Source organism: Equus przewalskii, chromosome 1, assembly GCF_037783145.1.
Source record: "Equus przewalskii isolate Varuska chromosome 1, EquPr2, whole genome shotgun sequence".
In the NCBI taxonomy this organism is placed as follows: Eukaryota; Metazoa; Chordata; class Mammalia; order Perissodactyla; family Equidae; genus Equus; species Equus przewalskii.
The window spans coordinates 93760297-93782243 of record NC_091831.1 but is presented as its reverse complement, the minus strand read 5'-3'; the positions used below and the strand labels follow the sequence as shown (position 1 = coordinate 93782243).

At 51.3% G+C, this 21947-nt stretch overlaps 1 protein-coding gene and 1 long non-coding RNA gene across 3 annotated transcripts in view; one reads left to right on the top strand and one right to left on the bottom strand.

The window, feature by feature from the left end:
• Positions 1-15232, bottom strand: part of ARPIN (actin related protein 2/3 complex inhibitor) — a 56177-nt gene extending 40945 nt beyond the window's left edge. The window contains exons 1-6 of one of the 2 annotated variants that reach the window (XM_070617473.1): positions 14688-15232; positions 13352-13427; positions 10623-10755; positions 7471-7677; positions 6894-7057; positions 5253-6008 (exon numbers count right to left, since the gene is read on the bottom strand). In XM_070617473.1, the coding sequence (XP_070473574.1) occupies positions 6000-6008; positions 6894-7057; positions 7471-7677; positions 10623-10755; positions 13352-13427; positions 14688-14944 (846 nt within the window). In that variant the 5' untranslated portion in view covers positions 14945-15232 and the 3' untranslated portion in view covers positions 5253-5999. Of the gene's footprint in view, positions 1-5252; positions 6009-6893; positions 7058-7470; positions 7678-10622; positions 10756-13351; positions 13428-14687 lie in introns of those variants that run through there. The other variant, XM_070617484.1, reaches the window with a different exon arrangement.
• On the top strand, positions 14362-18775 carry LOC139083018 (uncharacterized). Its single transcript, XR_011539514.1, has 4 exons — positions 14362-14571; positions 15245-15404; positions 16128-16249; positions 18066-18775. It is a non-coding gene; the product is annotated as an uncharacterized lncRNA (long non-coding RNA).
• Positions 18776-21947: the final 3172 nt, after the last annotated feature.

Below are 21947 nucleotides of genomic sequence, written 5' to 3'. Positions count from 1 at the left end.
TTTGAAAATAAGCAATTTAGTTATCTCACTTCATACTCTCCCACAAATTAAAGGCAGAGTGAATTAAAGAGTTAAATATAAAACCAGATAATAGCCAAAATGGAAGAAAATGAAACTGAGTATCTAACATCTGAAAAGAGAGCATAAACTTAGAAGCAATAAAAATCACAAAAAGTCAACAGATACATCTATATAAAAATTTTGTTTGTAAAATCAGTTTTTAAAAATGGCAAAGAAGTTGTTAAAATATGGTAAATGGTTATATTTAAAATATAAATAACTCTGACAAACCAAAAAGACTTCTCCCCCTCAGTCGATAAATGGGCAGAGGAACTGGGTTAACAAAAAAGGAAAATATATTCAGGAAGTGAATATGAAAAAAATGTTTATGCTCACTATTAATGGGGGGAAAGGCTATATAAAGTATTAATTTTTTAAATTAAATGTAAAAAAAAGTAATAAGACTACTCAAGAAGCCATAATCCCAGAAATAATCTTTTGGGGGTTTTTTGTGGGGTTTTTTTTGCTGAGGAAAATTCTTCCTGAGCTAACATCTGTTGCCAATCTTCCTCTTTTTGCTTGAGGAAGACTCCCCCTGAGTTAATATCCATGTCAGTCTTCCTCTATTTTGTATGTGGGTTGCCACCACAACATGACCACTGATGAGTGGTGTAGGTCCGCACGCAGGGAACCAAACCCAGGTGGCTGAAGCAGAGCACACTGAAATTAACTAGGCCATGGGGCTGGCCCTCTCTAGAAATAACCTTTTATTTTCTAGAAGGTTCTGCAGTCATAGAACTTTGTACTTACACTATTATAGCACTCATTTTCTTTTGTTTTTTTTTTTTAAAGATTTCACTTTTCTGTTTTCTCCCCAAAGCCCCCCAGTACATAGTTGTGTATTTTCAGTTGTGGGTCCTTCTAGTTGTGGCATGTGGGATGCTGCCTCAGCATGGCTTGATGAGCAGTGCCATGTCCATGCCCAGGATTTGAACTGGCGAAAACCTGGGCTGCTGAAGCAGAGCACGCGAACTTAACCACTCAGCCACGGGCCGGCCCCTCATTTTCTTTTTTTCCCCCCACTTTTAAAGAGTTAGAATGTGGCATTTTATTTTCATTATTTTAGAAATAATAGGTAGGCATCAGTGTTTTTATATATATTATATATACCTATGTCATATACATTAGCATATAAATATATATGTATATATATATGTAAAGTCAATATTTTGAATATGATTCAAAATTTGTTTTATTTTACATCAACTGCATTTTTTTCTTTTTACCTTTTGACCCCCTTCACCCATTTCTCCCACCCCTCACAGCCCCCATCCTCCTGGCCTCTGGCAACCAACAATCTGTTCTATCTATGAGCTTGGTTTCTTTTTCTTTTGCTGAGAAAGATTCTCCCTGAGCTAACGTCTGTGCCAGTCTTCCTCTCTTTTGTATGTGGGTCACCACCACAGCATAGCCACCAAGGAGTGGTGTAGGTCCACACCTGGGAACAAAACCCAGGCCACCAAAGCAGAGTGCACCAAACTTAACCACTAGACCATGGGGCCGGCCCATTGGTTCCTTTTTGTTTTATAAGATTCCACATATAAGTGAGGTCACACACCATTTCTCTTTCTCTGTCTGACTTATTTCACTTAGCATAATGCCCTTGAGGTCCATCCATTTTGTCACAAATGGCAAGATTTCATTGTTTTATGGGTGAATAATATTCCATTGTGTGTGTGTGTGTGTGTGTATACACCACATTTTGCCAAGCGGTGCCATGTCCGCACCCGGGATCTGAACCAGCAAACCCCGGGCCACCAAGAAGCAGAACATGTGAACTTAACCGCTGCGCCACCAGGCTGGCCCTTTATTTCTTTTTCTGATAGTTCATTATTAGTGTACAGAACTACAACAGATTTGGGGGTATTGATTTTGTATCCTGAAAGCTTACTGAATTCATTTATTAGTTCTAACAGTTTTTTGATGGGAGTCTTTATGGTTTTCTATATATAATATCATGTCATCTGCAAATACTAACAGTTTTACTTATTCCTTTCTAATTTGGATGCTTTTTAGTTTTTCTTGCCTAATTGCTCTGGCTAAGACTTCCAATACTATGTTGAATAGAAGTGGCAAGAGTGGGCATCCTTGTCTTGTTCCTGATCTTAGAGGAGAGGCTATCAGCTTTTCATCATTGAGTGTGATGTTAGCTGTGGGCTTGTCATATATGGCCTTTATTATGTTGAGATATGTTCCCTCTATACTCACTTTGTTGTGGATTTTTACCATAAAAGTTAGTTATTTACATTCCACAAATTTTAGTATATTTTCATTTTAGTTTGTCTCAAGATATTTTATTGTTTCTCTTTTGATTTCTTCTTTGACCCATTGATTGTTCACTTAATCTCCAAATATCTGTAAATTTTCCAGTTTTTCCCCAGTATTAATGGGGGTAAAGGCTAATCAAATTTCAAATATTAATTTTAAAATTAAAATATTAATCTCACCTTATGAAATATCACTTTAAAAATGTTATTGTACCCAATTTTGACAAAAGTGGCATGAAAATGGTCCTCTTGGGGGCCAGCCCGGTGGCCGAATGGTTAAGTTCGTGTGCTCTGCTCCAGCAGCCCAGGGTTTCGCTGGTTCAGATCCTGGGCACGGACATGGCACTGCTCACCAGGCCACATTGAGGTGGCGTCCCACATGCCACAACTAGAGGGACCCACAACTGAAAATATACAACTATGTGCTGGGGGGATTTGGGGAGAAAAAAGCAGAAAAAAAAAAGAAGACTGGCAACAGTTGTTAGCTTAGGTGCCAATCTTTAAAAAAAAAAAAAAAAAAGGTCCTCTCTTACATTACTGGTGAAATTATAATTTAGAATAAACCTTTTAGAAAGCAACTTGGCAATATAACAAGACTTTAAAAAAAATTCCTAGATTCCCAGTAATCTGACTCCTGGGAATCCCTCCGTAAAGAAATAACCCCAAAATATAGCGTGTGTCTGTGTGTGTGTGTGTTTGTGTGTGTGTGCGTGTGGTGGGGGGCAGTAGATGGGTGCGTGAGATTGAGGGAACTATATAATTTACAACAGTTTTTGACACATTAATTATATTAGCTCCAAATAGGGAATCAATTATCCAAAAATTGGATAAATTGAGCTATTAAATGGTAGTCAATCTTAAGAACAATGTGGCAATATGGAAAGTGATTATATAATGTTAATGAAAAAGCATTATCAGATTCTATGTGTAGGCACAGTGTCACAACCAGCATGTAAATAAAGTGCAGAGCTAGCCCTCATGGCCTAGTGGTTAAAAAGTCCAGCATTCGCTCTGCTTCAGTGGCCCAGGTTCGGTTCGCAGTCACAGAACCACACCACTGTCTGTCAGTAGCCATGCTGTGGCAGTGGCTCACGTGCAAGAACTAGAAGGACTTACAACTAGAATATACAACGATGCACTGGGGCTTTGGGGACGGAAAAAAAGAGGAAGATTGGCAACAGATGTTAGCTCAGGGAGAATCTTCTCTAGCAAAAAAAAAAAAAAAAGAAATAGCATATTCTGGAGCAGGCTCTTCCCTTACCTCCATGTTTTTTCCTGCTGGAAAGTCCCTTTCCTCCTCTCGTCTACCTGAATTTCTTCCCATCTCCACTGCCACCACTCTATGCCAAACCACTCTGGCTCTCACCCTGACCATTGCCACAGTCCCCTAGTCGAGCTCATTGCCTTCAGCTTCTCTGTAGTCAAGTGATCTTTGAAATATACAAATCAGATCTTATCACTCTCCCCCTGATCACTGGCTTCCAGGATGTTAAGGATAAAGTCCCCAAATACTTAAGATATTGAAGATGCCATGCCCCATCTCCAGCCTCACGTCTACCCCCACCCATTCTCTGAGCTCCAGCCACAATGGCCTTTTCCTTCCAGGGAACCTCGCCAAGACACCAAGCCCGTTTGCTGCCCAGGGCTTCCCCCACTGGCACACTGGGCCTCCTTGTTTGGAATGGTGGCCCACCCCTAGGAGCTTGCCATACTCTTTGGCCATGGTGCTGTGGGCAATGAGATGCCCTCACTAGGAGCCTCTACCCCTACCCAGTGTCCCCAGTCCTCCTCCTGCGTAACCACCTCCCTGGTCACCCCCATGATTGAGGTCCCAACAAGCTCACCAGTGAGCCAGCCCCCTTCAGACACAGCACCCCAGGGAGGCGGCTTCTACAAGAGTCACAAAGGGAGAGATCACAAGGAACTGAACTAAGAAAAGGGCGACAGGAACAGAAGAGACCTGCGAGCAGTCCAGTAACCGTGACTTCCGGCGGCCTGACTGATGTGTGAACCCCAAGCCTCACAGCCATATTGTTGAGCCCAGACTCAAACAGGCAGGAAGGCAAATGAAAGTCGGAGCCATGATAACAAATGAAAGAAGTGCAGTATTACCTGCTCAACTGCTGATACCAGCAGGGCTGGCTTCAGCCTGGGCAGACCAGCAGTCAAGGGCTTAGGCAACGTCCCTAGCATCTGGGAATATAACCCCGCTCCACAGGGCCGGGGCCTCCTCTGGCCCTCGTGCAGGCCAAGGAAGCCGGGCACAGGGGAAGGAGCATAAGCTTTGCTTTTGACAGCTCTGGATTTGAATCCTGGCTCTGCCACTTAGCTGTGTGACTCTGGGTAAGTTGCTCACCTCTCTGAGGCCCATTTTTCTCCTGTAGTATACACGTGGAAGCAGAATAATCCAGTAGTTAAGGATACGGGCTTGGAAATCTGACAGCCTGGGCTTAAATTCCTCTCTCCTCTAGATGCTACTCCTGGAGGCTCTGAGCATCAGTCTCGTAGGAAAACCATGGGGAGAATATCACATGTACCTCATGGGATCGCTGTGACGATTAAGTAAGATATTGCAAGCGCTCAGCACAAGAACTAGCAGCAGGAAGCACTCCACAGTCAGTGGCTATAATTACTGTCAGGAAAGCATCCACTGCTGTGTTTAATACACGAGAGGACTCAGTAACTGGTGGTTTACCACCACCCCATCTGCTCCCCGAGGCAAGCAGGACCCGCATGCTGCCAAGCGCCTGCCATTCTTGGGACAGGCAGATTTCAACTCCAGATCTCGTCACAGATCGGAGTGGGCACCATACCCAGCAAGGCAGTGCTCACGACCAGAAAGAAGTGGCTTCCTCCTTACAGGGACGTTGCCCCGCTGGAAGACTGTTTACACCTGATGACAACTCAGTCACTGTAGAGAAATTCTTTTCAGAAGATTTACTCATTTATAAAAAGTTCTCAAGGTACAAAACAACAACGAAAAAAGTGTTATCAAAAACGTGGCCTGGAAGAGTGAGTCTGAGAGGCGGGGACCCAGCCACACCTGGGAAGGCTCTAGGCTCCCTGAGAACAGCATCCCCAGGAGAGCAGCCAAGGAGGTCAGGAGACAGGAGCCCCCAGGTGGCAGAGAAGCAGAGGAGGAATAAAGAACCAGCGGCCTTGGGGGAAGGAGGCTGGAGCAAAGGGGCAGAGGCCACAACGCGGAGCACGGGGCAGCAGGCGGGGGTGGAAGGAAACCAGGAAATACACCAAGAGCAGAGGAAGGAGGCTGGGTAAGTTCTCCTCTGAGCCACTCTGCATGCAGATGAGGGATAGTCCCCGATTCTGCACCAAGACCAAGGCCAATTCCTCTGATTGCCTTGGGGACTTGCCTGCCACCTGCCCCCAGAAACAAGGCTGCCACTCAGGGCAAGAGCCATCATGAAAGTGTCTAGGCAGGCTAGACTCACATCCAGGGAGGGACCCTCCACGAGCCACGGCATGGGGCCCACTGCCAACATCATGGGCTTGGATTCGATTTTAGCAGAGCTTGTTCAAAGGGTATTCCACGCGGCTGTAGGGAAGAACCAGCTGAGGCTTGGCGGACTGCCCCCTCCAGCTCCAGAGGGGAAGTTGATGGAAGAAATCCTCAATAGTGCTGGCGGGCCCCGGAGGCACTCCATCTCCCTAACCTCAGTCGTCCTAGGGGGAAAGTAAAGAGACATGAACACAGCACTTTTCATGCAAGCCTTCTGCAAGTCATCGGACAAACAGGGATGTGATCGAGAGGGACCAGCGGGGCCCTCGGCCACCTGCTTTGGCCCCACTTCATCAGAGCCGGCCCAGGGAGCAGCCTGGCAGCTCCACAGATGGTTTTTCCATCCAAGACCCACGTTATTAAGACAAAAGGGGATCCAGACCCTCTACCCTACCTGCCCCCACTTTCTCTGGCAAATGTCATCTTCATCACCTACATAAATAGCCCATTTTTCTGTGACTTTATTTTAAATGTTCAATTCGGGGCCTTTTGACATCCATTCAAATCTTCAGGTGAAATATACTTCGGAAAAAGAAATCAACTGTGAGTAGGCTGAGGATCCACTAGCAAGCTGAGCCTTGGCAAAAAAAAACTATTAAGGACCAAGGTAGCCATTTTCCAGCCACTTTGGGCAGAAAGCCCAGAACAAAGGAGGAAAAACTGCTCATTCAGCTGCCCTACCACCTCGACACAGCTGACGTATTCACTTGAAGTGGAAATGTTTGGAGACCTGTGACATTAAGTCTCACTGGCTCCCCTCCGCCCTCCATTCCTTCCACCCCTCACTTTTATAAATCTTTGGGGTTTTCTTGTAATTGGCACAATTCACACCCACCAAAAAGAAAGGTCCCAGCTTGTCACCCTTTACACCTTAAAGGAATTTCCCTGATGCTAACACACTCTCGGGCATTCCCTGGAATTCCACCAAGGCTGGGGGCTAAAATTTATGCTTCTGTCTCTTTGTCCAACACCCAACCAGCACGGACAAAACTCCTGCTGAGAGATAAACCACGCCAACGCCAAGGCCACAGTTGTCTTCCTTGACCTACCCACTCCTCGTCCTCCGCCCCGTCCCCCTGCTCTCGGCTCTCCACTGCAGCCCCCTCAGAAGACTTTCTGGCCATGATGCTGTCTGTCCAGGACGCCCCCGTCTTTCCATCACCCGCGAAATTACACTTGGTCACTGTTCCGGCCTCAAGTTTGGCTAATGAATCTGAAAGAAGGGAACAAGGTGAATGGCCCCCGTCCCTGTGGCAAAAACACAGTGGGGCCCGGTCCATTCTGCCAGCTTCCCCGAGGTCTGGGATAAGCCAGTGTTCTCTTCGGGCCTGGGTGTGCTCCGGGAGGCCCTGGGGGGGGACCCCCAAAGCACTAGACAGGAAAGGTCACCCACAGGAACCACGGGATTGGGTGGTACCCCAGGATCCAGAGAGTCTCGGCTACTGGCCCCAGGGCACTTGTCCAGGGGCTTAGGAATAAATCAAGGGGCCATGTCGCCACAGAGGCCAGATGTGGCCCGCTCCCATGAGCTCTAAGCAGGAGGGCTGGGGGAGCCTCGGGCAGGAGGCCGGGACCCCCACAGGCCATATGGGAACATCAGGCCACAGTGAGGGCCACTCTGCTCACCCAGGAAGGGGCCGTCGCCTCGAGTTTTCAGCCGTACCCCGGCCCCCAGCTCCAGCTCCATCGCCTCCATCTCTGACTCAAGCATCCAGAAGGCCACTGTCTGCTCGGGGGTGAGGCTCTCTGTCAGCGCCAGCAGCTCCGGCTTATTCACCAGCCCCTTCAGCGCCTCGGGAGTGAGTCTGTCGGTGTCCCCCTTGGCTTCCTCCTCTGCAGGCACACAGCACAGGGGCTGTTACTGCTGTAATAAGCACTCTGGGAGGGCCTCCTAGGAGCCAGGCTGAGGGTTGTACACGCTCACAAGCACCTGAGGGCAGGCCTGAGGACTCGTCCTGCCAGCGCTCATCAAGGAGCTCATGGTAGAGGACCAATGGCATGGGCTCTGGAGCCAGGCTGCCTGGGGCAAATCTGCTTAGAAGCTGTGCGACCTTAGGCAGGTTACTTAACCCCTCTGTGCCTGACAAATAGGGATAAAATGGCACCCACCTGACAGGACTGACATGAGCTGTCAATGAATAATACACATGAAGCATTCAGCACAGTGCTGGCACATGGTTGACCCTCAGTGAGTGTTATTGTTTTTTTATTCCTGTTTTACAGATGAGAAAACTAAGGCTTAGAGAGGTTAAGTAGTTTGCCCGAGGTAACACAGCTAGTCCGTGGAGGAGGCAGCATTCAAACTCTCCACACCCTTCTGCCTTCCCAGTGAGACCCCAGTGACCAGGCCGGGTTCTTCCAGGCTCTTGGGGTCTCCCTGGCTGGCACAGGGTCTGCTGGACCCAGCAGCAAACTCTGGTGGTCCCCATGCTCTCTCTGGCCTGCTCGTCCTGGCCCGGCCAGAGCCCTGAGGCTCAGGGAGGGTTCCAACAGCCTCGCCTTCCTGCACTGAAAGTCCCAAACCTGCAAGTCCTGGTAGGGGGCGGGGTGGTCCCAGGCTGAGAATCAAGGCCTCCCAGGCCCCACACAACAACCCAGAGCTGTCGGAAGGCTGCCTTCTCCACGCCAGCACCCCAGCGGCTGCTCTCTGGGGGAGAACTGCCCGCCAAGCCACCAAGACCACATCCCGCTCATGGTGTAAAACTGCTGCCAAGCTCCGTCAAGAAGCCTTCTGGGATCCCAGGACACCTCACTCACACAGAGGGCTTTCAAACTGCTCCATCCTCCTCGAACCCTGCCCTGCCTTGCGTCCACCTCACCTCCTACTTCACAAGATACCAGAAGCCAGAAGTGAGGCCACTCACCTCCCTGCCACCACCTCCCCGTCAATTTACCTAAAACCACATGGAACCTCTCCTCCTTCCCTCTGTCTCAAAGGGAGAGGTGTGTCCCCTCCTGCCTCAAGCCAGTTCCTCCATCTGGGCTCCAGATCGCACCTCCTTGAGGACCCGTCCCTCTTTCTCCTCTCCCGGATCTTTCCCTAATGCCTTTTTGCATCCTGGCTTTGACACCCACGGCTCCAGGCTCTGCCCACCTCCCATCAGAGTCACTGGGGGGCTCCTCATTGTGATGCCCACTGGATGCTCCGCAGCCAGAGCCGCCCTGGGCTGTGGGCAGCACCTGACGCCATCGCTACCTCCTCACTCCTGTCCCCCTGGCCTTCCCCATCTCCCTCAGACCTCTCCCAGGGCTCCTGCTCCTTACGGACTCCTTCCCCGGCCACCTCCTGTTGTCGCTCTTCTCCAAAACGACCTCCCGGGTGCCTTCAACCACTTCCACAGCTTCGATACTACAATGTGTGACCACTCCTCCATACACTGCCAGCCCAGCCCTCTTCCTGGGTTCTAGAACTGTACCTCCAAGGCCCCAGTGGACACCTACTTGTCTTGGGAAGTGCCACCACGTGTCTAAGGCCACGTGTCCCAAACAGAACTCTTCTCCCCAAACCTGCTCCTCTCGCACCTCCACTCCCCCAAACCTGGCACCCAAGCCCAAACCCTGGGGTCCTCCCTGACTCCTCCCTCATTCTCCGCACATCCAAACACTGAGGCCACTGTCCCTCCTCTATCTTGGGTCTCTCCGCTCTCTCCATCCTCACTGACAGGTCCCTAATCCCGGCCCTCTTATCTCCCTCTGAGGTTGCCTCACAGTCTCTGACCAGGCCTCCTGGTCTCCAGTCTATTCACCTCCCCAGGGGTTTTTAAGAACAAATCTAATCTCATCACTCGCCAACTTAAAGCCACTCACTACAGGGGTCCCTGTACCCTCGACTGAGTGCCCCTTCTGGGCCCTTCTCCCCGCCTGCCTCTCAGGCCGCCCTCCCCACCTGGCTTCTCTGCTCCTGCGTCAGGAGCCCTCAGGTCCCAAATGTCTTTGGCATGCCGTCCCCTCTCTGAAACACTCCCTGGCCCAGGCACCCTGGCTGATTCCTGCTTATCTCTCAGGACTCTGTACTGGTGTTCCCTCCTCCAGGGCACCCCCGACCACGCCTGCCTGGGCTCAGAGCCCCTCCGTAGGCTCCCGTCACAGGCTGCCCATCTCCTCCATCACACTGAGAACATCTCGAGCACATGTCTGAGTCCTGTGCGTCCCTGGACCCTCTGTGCGTGGCTCACGGCCTGGCACACGGCAGATGCTCATTAAACATTCCGAGAATTAATGAGCAACTGAAAGCAGGAATGAATAAAACAACAGAGGGATGCGTGGATTGCCACTCACCCTCAAACCCTTCTCACTCGGGGCAGACAGCAAAGAGGTCCTTTGGGAAAGCTGGGAAGAGGAACGGGATCGCGAAGGGCCCAAGAACCAAACAAGAATTTCGGCAGAAAAATGGAGGCCACCGGAGGCCTGGTCGAGGCTCTGCGCAAAGGCAGCTGGAGCCCAGAGCCAGGTTCACGGACAACTGCCTAGACTGCAGGAGACGGCAGGAGCTGGGAAGGCCAGCTAGGTCCTTGGGACTGCAGTGGGGCACTGGGGATACCCTGAGTGAATGGGGGGCAGGACAGAGTCCAGCCAGGGGGCCCTCAGACCAGACATGGGCTTCAAGGCCAACCACGCGAAGAAGACACTTTCTGGGGGCCAAGAGGCCCCTAGAGACAAAGGAAGGCCAAGTACCCGAAGTCACACAAGGCATCTCACTAACATCAGGCCTCATCTTACTCACATGACAAAAACTAGTGTAAGAGGGCCCTGAGGGACGAGGGGCGGAGGATACCTACTGTAGGATGACATGAGGAAGCCTGTGTTCACCTTCCTGGTGGCGCTGAAGTTGGGCTCGATCTCATTTCCCTTGGGGTCGAACTTCCGGCGATGGATGCAACTGGGCCGGATATACAGCACGTAGTAGCGCTCCTGGGGCCAGGCAGAAAGAGGGTGAGGGGGTTACTTCACTCCCCCCACCCTCCAACACACACACTCCCCACAGGGCTCCGGCTGCAGCCCTCCCCGACTCACTCTCTACCCCGAAAGATATGCAAGCTGGGCAGATGCCCCACTTCAATATCCATTCATTCATTCATTCATTCATGTGTTCAGCAGAACACCTGCCACACATAATGAACCATGCTAGACGTCCATGAGAGGGCGGGCCCAGGGCCTGCCCCCAAGGCCTCCACAGTCCCCACACACAGCCAGAGACAGAAAGTATACACAGAACCCGAGAGTCCTGGCACCAAAGACCCCAAACACCATGAAGCAGGAGTGGAAGCAGCCAAGGTGCCATGGAAAGGGGACTGGCAGGGAGCGGGGAAGGAGGCAGCCACTGTGCCTCTTCCAGCAGATGTGGGCCAGGGGGAAATCACTCCCAGCCTCAGCTTCCCCTGTGGCACGGGGACAACGTGATGCCTGCTTTCAGGAGTGCTGTAAGAGTTCGAGGAGATGACGAAGGAGCAGACACAGTAGAAAGCATGAAGCGTGCTGCAAATGCTGCTTGCCAGCTACGCTAATCAAATCAGGCAGACGAAACGCTCCCAGAGACTGAAGAAGAGGAAACCACTCCTGGGAAAAACAGGGAGGCACAGTCTGGAAGGGTGGGGAGACCTGCCACCGCGGGAGCAAGGGTGTAGGAAGGGTATCAAAAGCCTGGGACAGGCATGTAAAATAAAAGTCAAGGTCCTGTGTGCATGTCTGAGCAAAGCGGGGCCCTTGGAGGCTGGGAGTGCCAGTGGGATAAGTCTGAGCCGGGCCTCGAGTCAGCACTTGGAGTTGGGATTTGATCAGTTAGACAAGAAGGAATCCTGAATGGTTTCGGAGCAGGAGCAAGACCCTCAGAGATGTCTTTCAGGAAACAAGCTGGCAGCAGGACAGGACTGAGCGCTGGAGGCAGCCAGACGGTAGGAGGGGCAGGTGTAAGGTTTACTCAGGACAGGCTGAGTCCCTGAGTGCCCATGGGAGGAAGCAGACCTGGAAAGACGAAGGGAGGGTGGGGCAGTCAAGGGAGGAGCCTGCCGGGACCAGAGGTTGCTTACCTTGGGGCGGGGCAGGAAGAGACCTGGAGGTCTGCGGGTCATTAGGAAGGGGGAGCTCAGGGGGGTGAGCCTGGAGAGCGGCTGGGAGAACGCCCTGCCTGTCAAGGTAGCCCAGGCAAGTTAGCCTCACATCAGTGTGGCACTGCTGCTGGGCGCCTGGGGCTGGCTGGCTGGGGGCTCCAGACTGGAGGGACCACCCTGCTAACTTCTGTGCTACCGTGCAGAAGATGCAGCATGAAATCAGTGCTGAGCTGGGAGCAGAGGTGTTCTCTGGGGGTGCGAGGGAGAGGCTCCAGCCTGCCTCCAGAGGGCATTCTAATGAACTCAGTTGCAGAGACCAAGGAGATAAGGCAGCGGTCAGCACATCAGGGTGGGACTATCTGAAAGGGGGGTGGAGACTCAGAACCAGTGCTCAAGAAGGAGATGCTGGCTAGCACAGGATGGTGAACGCCAGGTGTGTCCGCGGACACCTGAAGTGGGGTGGTGATAAGGGGCAGGACCCCAGGAGGCTGAGGGGACAAGGGTAGAAGGGCAGGGACGCAGGAACTGAAGCCCCGGGCAGTGTCAGCAACATAGACTCACATTCAGGCTGGAAACAAGCCCAAGAATTCAGCAACCCTCCTCCCTCCCCAAGGCACGCCCACCTGCACACACGCAGAAGCCCAGGTCCACACGGGTGACCTGATTTATAAAAACCCAACCTTCCAAAAGGCCCGGCCACAACACAGTGGTGTCCAAAGGTGAGCAAGCCCATGACAAGAGATTCACCACTTTGCAAATGGCGTCGTTTCAAGGCTCCTTCCAACAGCAAACTCCACCTGTACCTTTAAAGTCATTCAATTCCAAAAACTTAAGGGCGCACACGACTTCCCAGGAACAGAGCAGGGGTCCAGAGCGGGGAAGGTCACTGCTGACCCCGCACCCACACAAGGCCTTAACCTGCTCTGACCTTGTCCATCAGGCCTTGGGTCAATGCAACCCCCAGACCAGAGGACAGGAGTCCGGGCCCTCGGCTCTCCCGGGATAGAGACACGCATCCTGCCTAGCCCCGCAAAGCTCCCAGCCCTCTAACTCAGCTCCATCCGAAGGCAACAGGACCTCTTCAGAGGGCCTTCCAGCCCACTCAGCACCCCAGACTCAGTCCTGGACCACTCACCTCATCCACTCACCCTTCCTGCTTCAACCCTCCCAACCCCAGCCCCAGACACACACTTGGGTTTAAGGCCTGGTCTGTCTTCCCAGGGAGAACCCAGGCCCCCGCTTCCGCCCGCCGCCCAGCACACCCCAACCGATCCCCTTCCACTCAGTGACCCTTTTGGCCGATAATCTCCCGGCCCACCTCCCACCTGCCCTGTGAGCCCTTCAAGGAAAGAGCTGGACCCTAAGTCTTGGCACTGGCAGGGCCAAGCACAGGGAGCTGCCTCGGTGGGTGTGGACCGTGAACCGAGGGTCCTGCGGGCGCCCCAAGGAAACATCCTCACCTTCCTGCCATGAGCATCCGAGATGCTGTGCCGAGATACATCCACCAGGTCTCCCTCCAGCAGGACGCCGTTTCCCCTGGGGAGGAGAGGGAAGGAAGGGACCAGCTGGTCTGCCAGTCCTCAGGAAAGGACCACAGTTTGATGGCCCAGTCTGAGTTTGCACTGAGAAAGAAGCAACTCCCATGGGAGTCCCCGACTCACTCGCCCCTGAGCGGGCCCAGGACTGAGCAGCCCCTTTCTCTGTGCTTCCCACAGGGGCCCTCCCTTCCTCTGAGGGTCCCAAAGGCTGGGGCACTGCCCAGAGGGTGGGAAGGACCCGGCGAGGCTGAAGACCAAGCTACGGCCCTTCCGGCAGGGGGTTACTGTAACCAGAGCCTCAGTCTTCTTATCTGCAAAACGGGACAGGACCAGCCGCCACACTCTGCTTCTATGGTGATGACATTAGATCATGGCTATGCAGGTGTTTTGGAAACTATTAAGTGCTTACTAAATATAAAGGATTTTACATTTTTATTTAACCAAATTCTGGGAGGGTGTCTAAGCTGCTATAAGGTATTTTTCCTTTTCAACCATTTGAAAGCACTTCCATATTCCGGTTTGCACACATCCACTTTAGAGAAGGAGAAATCAAAACTCAGAAGTTTGTGACTAGCCCAAGATGGGTCGCAGGGTCCCTGAGGAGAGCTGGACCCTGCTTCCCCATGCTAGTTGCCACTAACGCAGAACCTGTGCACTTCCTTTTCTGGAACCACAGAAATGGGAGAGAGGAGGGGTGAGCTGAAGGGATGGGGATGAAAAGCGAAAACTGGCTGTACCTTACTAGCCCTACCCAGCCCCTCACCCCCTACATTCTCTAGAGTTTCCAATTGCAAACGGAACGGTCCCTTTCTTCTCATAACCTCCGTGCCCCCGTGATGGCAAGGCCCGGCCCTCCCGATGCCACACACTCCTGCAGGCAGGCCACGCCCTCCCCCAGCCCAGCCAGGCCGACTCCACCCGCCGTTCCGGTCACAGCCCCACCGGCCCTCCCGGAGCGGGGCGCAGCCTGGGCACAGGCCTGTGGGCAGGACAGGCTGGGTGTACAGCCCCGCGGCCCGGGCAGCGCCCGAGGTCGGGGAAGGAAGCCCCGCCTCCTGAGCCCCGTTCCGGAGTCGGGACCCCGACTCTCTCCCGAGGGTCTGGGGACAGGAGGGGAGACTGGCGCCACCCGCGTCTTAGGGGTGCGCTCCGAAGCGCGGCGCCGGGGGGCGCGGACTGGGGCCCGAGAGGCGGCCGCGGAGAGCCCTCCGCCATTGGGAGGCGCAGGGTCAGGGCGGCGGGGGCGGCGGGGGCCTACCGCTGGTGGGCGGCTGGGGCCCAGGCGCCCGGCAGCCGCGCACTCCGCACGGGCTTGTTGCGGAGCGCGTCGTCACGGTAGATGCGGCTCATCCTCCCGCACCCGCGAGGCGCGCGCGGGGGCGGCGGCGGCGGCGGCGGCGGGAAGCGCGGAGGACGCGCCGAGACCGGCCACCGCCGCGGATCCCGGAACGCGGACCTGGGAACGCGGCCCGGCTCCGGGCGTGCCGGGCGGGACTTAAAGGGGCCGAGCCCCATTCCGGCCCGCAGGACCCTGCGTGGTGGGAGGTGGGCTTCCGGGGGGACCCGGGGCTGAGTGGGGCCTTAGCCCTGTGAGGGAGGAAAGGCCACGTCCTTCTCTTTTCTCTCCCTCTTCCTTGTAACTAGAGGGAGACCCCCACCCCAACGCAGGCACAAAGGGGAAATTGAGGCCCAGAGATCCTATAGAAGCAGCCCTGGAAAGATGGGATTCCAGGGAGCAGGAGTGGAGAAAAGGGAACGGCCGCCATGGAGGGCGGGGTGGTCAGCACAGACGCTGCTCTTTGTGCCCCTCTCCAGGTCCCACAGCGGCTGAGGGAGGGGTTCCAGGGATCTGTGACGACGGACCCTGGGCTTGGGTGTCAGATCAACGACATACCGAAGTTTGAATCCCAGCTGTGTGAGCCTGGACAAGTTCTTCAACCTCTCTGAGCCCTTGCTTCCTCCTCCGTAAAATGGGGTCAGTATCAGAGGGGTTTTAAAGATTAATAAATTCACTCTAGAACATCGCCTCTCGCCTCTCCATCTTCCCGCACAGCTCTTGGAGCCCTCCCCAGTTCCTTACTGCTCTTTGTGCAAGTATGTAAAGTCTAGGGGTGCATTTTCCAAGCCTGGGTGCAGGGGTCTGTTCTGACCCAGGGATTGTTGGAGAATCTTGGTTCTCTTGTTTGACCCCTTTGTGCCAAGACCTGGGGCAGGTGGGCCCATTCGTGGAGTCCAGGTGTGGCCTATGGGGGAGCATTTAAAGGGGAGATGGCCAGGTAGATGCCTGGGAGTGCAAAATGAGCTGGGGGGGGGGGGGGCGGGGGGGGGGGTGGAGGCGGCCTGGAAGCAGCATCCTCTCCCCCCACACACATTAGGACTTGGCACTTTTGTTTTCAAGGGCTCCTTCCTCCACTAAAAAAATTTTTTAATTATATTTTATGACTGAGTTGGCGTAAAGATGAATATATTAACATTATATTTTAAAACATTTTCTTTGCCCTAAACATTCTTTTTTTCTTGCGATTTTAAAAGAAATTAAAACATTTTTGTGAGTCCTAGGCAGTGTGCCTAATGGATTAGTCAGCCCCACCCTCAGTCTGGCCTACCTGGCTGCTCCATAAATGTCAAAAGGAAGGACATAGAGGAGCCCTGGCAGGAAGTCCCTCTGGGCAGCACTGTCCTTTGGCTCTCTCTTCAGAACTCCCCGGGCTGCTATAAGGAACTCTTATAATTCAATAGCAAGAAAACAAATAACCTGATTGAAAAATGGGCAAAGAAACAGAGACATTTCTCCAAAGAAGACACATAAATGGCCAACAGGTATGTAAAAAGCAGCTCAACATCACTAATCATCAGGGAAATGCAAATCTAAACCACAGTGAGATGTCACCTCACACCTGTTAGAATGGCCATTATCAAAAAGACAAAAGATAAGAGTTAGCTAGGATGTGGAGAAAAGGGAAGCCTTGTGCACGGTTGGTGTACAAGGGTACGTAAATTGGTGCAGCTGCAATGGGAAATACTACAGAGGTTCCTCAAGAAATTAAAAACAGAGCTCCCATATGATCCAGCAATCCCACTTCTGGGTATCTATGCAAAGGAATTGATATCAGGATCCCAAAGGGATATGTGCGCTCCCACGTTCACTGCAGCATTATTCACAATAGCCAAGACATGGAAGCAACCTACACGTCCGTCAATGGATGAATGGGCAAAGAAAATGTGGTAGGTATACACATACAAGAGAATAGTTACTATTCAGCCTTAAAAAGAAGGAAACTGCATTTGCTACAGTGTGGATGAACCCAGAAGTGAAAGAAACCAGATCCAGAGAGACAAATGTGGCATGATCTCGTTTACGTGAGGAATCAGGCTCATAGAAGCAGCATAGAATGGCGGTTATCAGGGGCTGGGAGGAGGGGAACGGGGAGTTACTACTCAAAGGGTACCAAGTTTCAGGTGTATAAGATGAATGAGACCTAGAGATCTACTCCCAGCACAGTGCCTATAGTTGACAATAGTGTAGTATACACTTAAAATTTTACTAAGAGGGTAGATCTTACGTTGTGTTCTTATCACACACAAAAAATAATAATAAATAAAGTGGGCACGAGGAAACTTTTGGAGGTGATGGATATGTTTATGGCGTAGATTGTGGTGATGTTTTCACGGGTGTGTACTTATCTCCAAAATCATAGAGTTGTATACATCAAATATAGACAGCTTTTTGTAAGTCAGTCACGCCTCCATAAAATGGTTTAGAAAACAAACAAACTCTCCGGGCTGGTCCCAGCCACATGCTGGCCGGCCCCTCTCCTCCTTCCCTTTCTGTGTCATCTCCCCCTCAATGGGCTCCAGATCTTCACCGCCTTATATGGCAGCCACTAGCCACACATGGCTGTTTAAATTTTAATTAATTAAACCTAAATAAAATTTAAAATTCAATTCTTCAGTCTCACTAGCCACATTTCCAGTGCTCAGTAGCTGGCAACATATGGCTAGTGGCTACCATTTTGGACAGAGCAAACACAGAACGTTTCCATCATCACAGAAAGTTCTGTCCGACAGCACTGCTGTAGCTCCTTTCTTAGGAGACTAATCTCCTGCTTATTCGTCTCTGTGACTTCACCCTTTCAGCACAATTGGCAGACCAGGCACCAGCAAGGAGGAAGAACCTAAAAGAACAAGAAAACTATTTTTTTAAAGGTTTTGATATTCATTTCCTAAAAAGTATCAATCATCATGGGAAAAAACTAGAACTTTCTTGGACTTTCTTACACCTATTTGGAGTTTATTAACATCTCTATATCAAATTATAAACCACGAGGTACAACGTGGAGACTGCTTAAGCTCTGGGCCCCTCAGTTCCATGGGCCCCTTTTAAGGACAGGCTTGGAAGGACCCAATGTGCTCATAGGGGCATATGCTTTTGTAAAATTTTTGTAGATAAGGCAGCTTTGGTGCAGTCAGTTAAGACTACTCTCTCTTTTTGCCCAAATGCTCCTTTGCCGCATTGTCAGATGATGTTGGAGTGGATCTGAGTGAGGGAAACTTGACGTGGGATACATTTCATTTGGGTTTTGGAATAGATTTATGTGTCTGTAGTCTCTCCCACCTGTAATTCGTTTTTTGCCAGCTGTCCTGGTGTAGGAGCGCCCCGCCACCCTCCGTGCTGACATCTGGTGTAGGGCACAGTATGTGACATGATGGAACAGGGCAACGCGTCATATCACAGTGGAAACGTGCCCTGAAGAGGCTGCCACTGAGACTGTGTTGGGGGTGGAGAAGGAACAAGGCATGAAAGCTAAGGAGCCAGAAGCTGGTCTGTACAAAATTCTTCCAGGCGTCAAACAGGTAAAATCGTAAGCAGAGGATTTGGTTGTCATTAACCCTAGTCAACATGGAAGTTCTTTCAGGAATGTTCTTGCTAAGGCTGTGCATGTAATTACAAACACCAACTGTTTTTTCTTTTTTGATGGACAGTGGGCAAAATGAAACTTATCAGGATTCTCATAGAGCACAAATATGTAACAGGAAGACAAACGAGGATGCATGTGTGAGTGGAGTCCTAGGTTTCATGCATCAGATCACATCGTAGCATATCTGACACATCTTGTCTTGACAAAGTCTGGTGGTTGCAGAAAAAATAAAGTGCCACATTGCCACCAATGCAGTGAAACAGCCTGAAGAAAACACACATACACACCACAGAGCAAGGACGCAAAACAAAGGATGCACTCAAGAGAGAAAGCATGACATGAAATAAGATGCCAGAATGAGGACTAAACCTATCCATCATGCGCCATCAATAAATGCAAATGGGGTAAGCCTTGTTTGGAAAGGAAATCCATGGTGTGCCTTTGTATCAGACATCTCTTAATGCCACAGCAGAGCCCTCGTCCCCATAAGCCTCCAGGGCCTTTTACCTATCCTGTCCTAGCCTCTCAGCAGTCACCAGCTCTGCTTGGGCCCCGACTGACTTCATGCAGAGACAACCCCCCACACCTCACCTCATGGCCACCCTGTACCACGTGTCCCCAGAGACACTTGGTGCCAAGGGTGGTCTTTAAAAGAAGACTCTTAGGGCAGGATTGTGAAATTGGAATACCGACTGTTCTGAAGGCAATAGGGACACTATTGCTGGTGGTAAGTGGGTGGTGATAACCCTTGGCATGAAGTGGCATCACTATTACTAAGGTTTTCATCTGTGGTTAATTGGGGTGAGGTGCGGGTTGAAGGTGAAATTGAGCTGGGAAATGGAATGCCTGTACCGTTTGACTGGACGGGGCCTATAATAATTATAAGAAATGTAGAGTAAGCCAGCTTTTATTGACAGCATAAAAAACCTTGCGAAAAAGAAAGCGATAGGCTCAGGGTAGCTAACAGCCAACTTAAGGACGTGTAAAAGCCATGGGGAGCTTTATGGTGGGTTTTAAGGAGGCCCTCATCTCCTGCAGCTTCAGGGAAACTGCTAAAAGTCAGGCTCAGCAGCTGACCGTAAGGGTGACAGCTGCCAAAGGAGGCTGAACGTGCAGCTGTGACAGATCACCTGTCAGATTCAGGCTCTACCAGAAAAAGAGTGGGACCCTGGGATAGGAACATTGGGTAGATGAGCCAGAAAACCTTGAACCCTCTGATACCCTGGAACTCTCCAGGCCAGCAGAAGCGGCCAGCCCCTGCCCTAATGTGGAGATGGTGCAAAGACCTCCCTGGAAGCAGATGCCTTGCAAGATGTCATTTGCTTTTCGTAAGATCTGCGTCCATCACCACTCATTGCCTCCAGGCCAACAGTCAGAATCGGATCGCCACAACCTGAGCAGGAAGGTACAGTTCCTACTCCCAGAGGATCAGCTTACACACCCCAGGAATCGCAGGAGCTGGCCAGCACGTGCCTTGGGGAGCTAAGGAGAGCCATGTGGCAGTGGATCTGAGATGAGCGACCAGGGGGAGTGGAATCTAAGGCTGGATTAGAGAGAATTTATTGATGTGGGGCCTTCACCTGCGATGTGGCATTCAATACTCTAGCAAGGATACCTGGAGCTAGTCTTAATAGTATGTGCAGATGGCTACAAAACTTCCACATGACAATGAGGTGGGGATGCCAGAACTTTCTTCACACAGTATTGAGGAAGTGGTTACAAGGCTCAAAGAGAGGAGAATTTTAGAAGGGATTTACTAGGTAAGATCTGAGACCGCACCATCTGACTAGGCCCAGGAAGGCCCAGAGGCAACGAGGAAGGACTGGGCCACTGCTGTCTTTGAGATGCCCTGTGGGGTTGATGGGAATAGATACTACCATGGAACCAAACGCCCAAGTAAAAGAGGATATACACATATATCAAGAGTTGGTGAGTTAAAGGCTGATGTCATCCATTGCTATGGAAAATGGCGGCCCCTTGTCAATCCCCAGGCCTGAGTCAGTTTTCAGACCCCAAGTCCATTGAAAGGGGGCCTGAGTTCCCTCAAGGAACACGGAGAGGTTTTTTCTCACACCAACCACTTCAATTCTCTGACACCATCCAGGTGTCCTACAATTCAATTCAACTAGGACACTTCTAGGATCTGGTGTCAGACTCCATAGGTTGAAGGGCTCCATCCCACATGGCTGCCCTCTGCTTCGGACGCCAGTCTCAAGCATCGGGTCCCCAGGTTATCCACACTTCTGTCTGACTTGACCACAAACTCTGGGGTTCCCACAGCTCCCCCCCTCAGGTTAGGTAATTTATTAGAACAACTCACAGAACTTAGGAAGATGCTATATTTACTATTATGTACAGTTGTTAGAAAGGATATGAATGAACAGCCAGAAGATGGGCAGAGGGCGAGGTCTGGAACAGTCCCAAGTGCAGGAGCTTCTGTCCCCTTGGAGTTGGGGTGTGACCCGCTCCTGGCACGTGGATGCGTTCACCAACCCGGAAGCTCTCCAGGCCTCATCATTTAGGGTTTTTTATGGAGGTTTCATCACATAGGCCACATTGATGAAATCGTTGGCCAGTGGTAACTCTCAATCTCCAGTCCGTGTGCCCTCCCTGGAGGTTGCGAGGTGGGGCTTAAAGTTCCAAGCTTCTAGTCAAGCCTTGGTCTTTCTGGCAACCAGCCCCTATCTTGAAGCTGTCTAGGGCCCCACCAAGACTCACCTCATTAGAACAAATGATGCTCCTATCACCCTTATCACTCAGAAAATTCCCAGGTTTTTAGAAGCTTTGTGCCAGGAACCAGGAGAAACACTAAATATTTTTCTTATTACACTACAAACACCACCACAAGTATATATGTAAATAGTCTCCCAGTCCTTCTACCAAAGGGATCTGCGGCCATTGACTGGATAACTGTGCCCTGGGATAAGGGGCTGTCCAGAATTTTAAAGAACTGTGAAACATGGGGATCTGCTGACGCGAATACCCAAGGACCCACAACACCATTATGATTGTCCTATTAGAGTGGGCTTCTAGGAGTTAGGCAGCAAATGGAATTTTGACCCAGCTCTATCTTTCAGTTGGTCTAACGGGTCTGTGGAATGACCCTGTGATAATTCCCCTAGTTCCCAAATTTATAATCTGGGAAGATTTACTTGGAAGCTAGCAGGAAGCTCACATTGGTTCACTGACCTGAGGACCAGGGGCCACTGTGGTGGGAAAAGCCGGGGGAAGCCTCTGATGCTGCCTTCTCATCCCCTAGACAAGGTGGTAAATCAGAAGTAATAGCCCACCCTGGGAGGAATTGCAGAGTAGTGCCACTCTCAAAGACTTAAAGGACGCAAGGGTGCTGGGCTCCATCATATTATTGTTCAGTTTAACCTTTTGTTCGACCTTGTAATGGTTGATTTTTGCTCTGATACTCCCATTGGGCTGGCCTGGACCTTGTCAGAGCTGCTTCACTCTCTGAGGCTCTCCCTGGCCCATCCTGCTTCCTCTCCACCTTTCCATTCATAGGTGTTGGGTCTGCATTGTGGTCTGAAGGCTTTGCTTGCCCAATCCTGCTTCTCCCTCTTTTTAGCTTTCACAGGTGTTAGGTCACA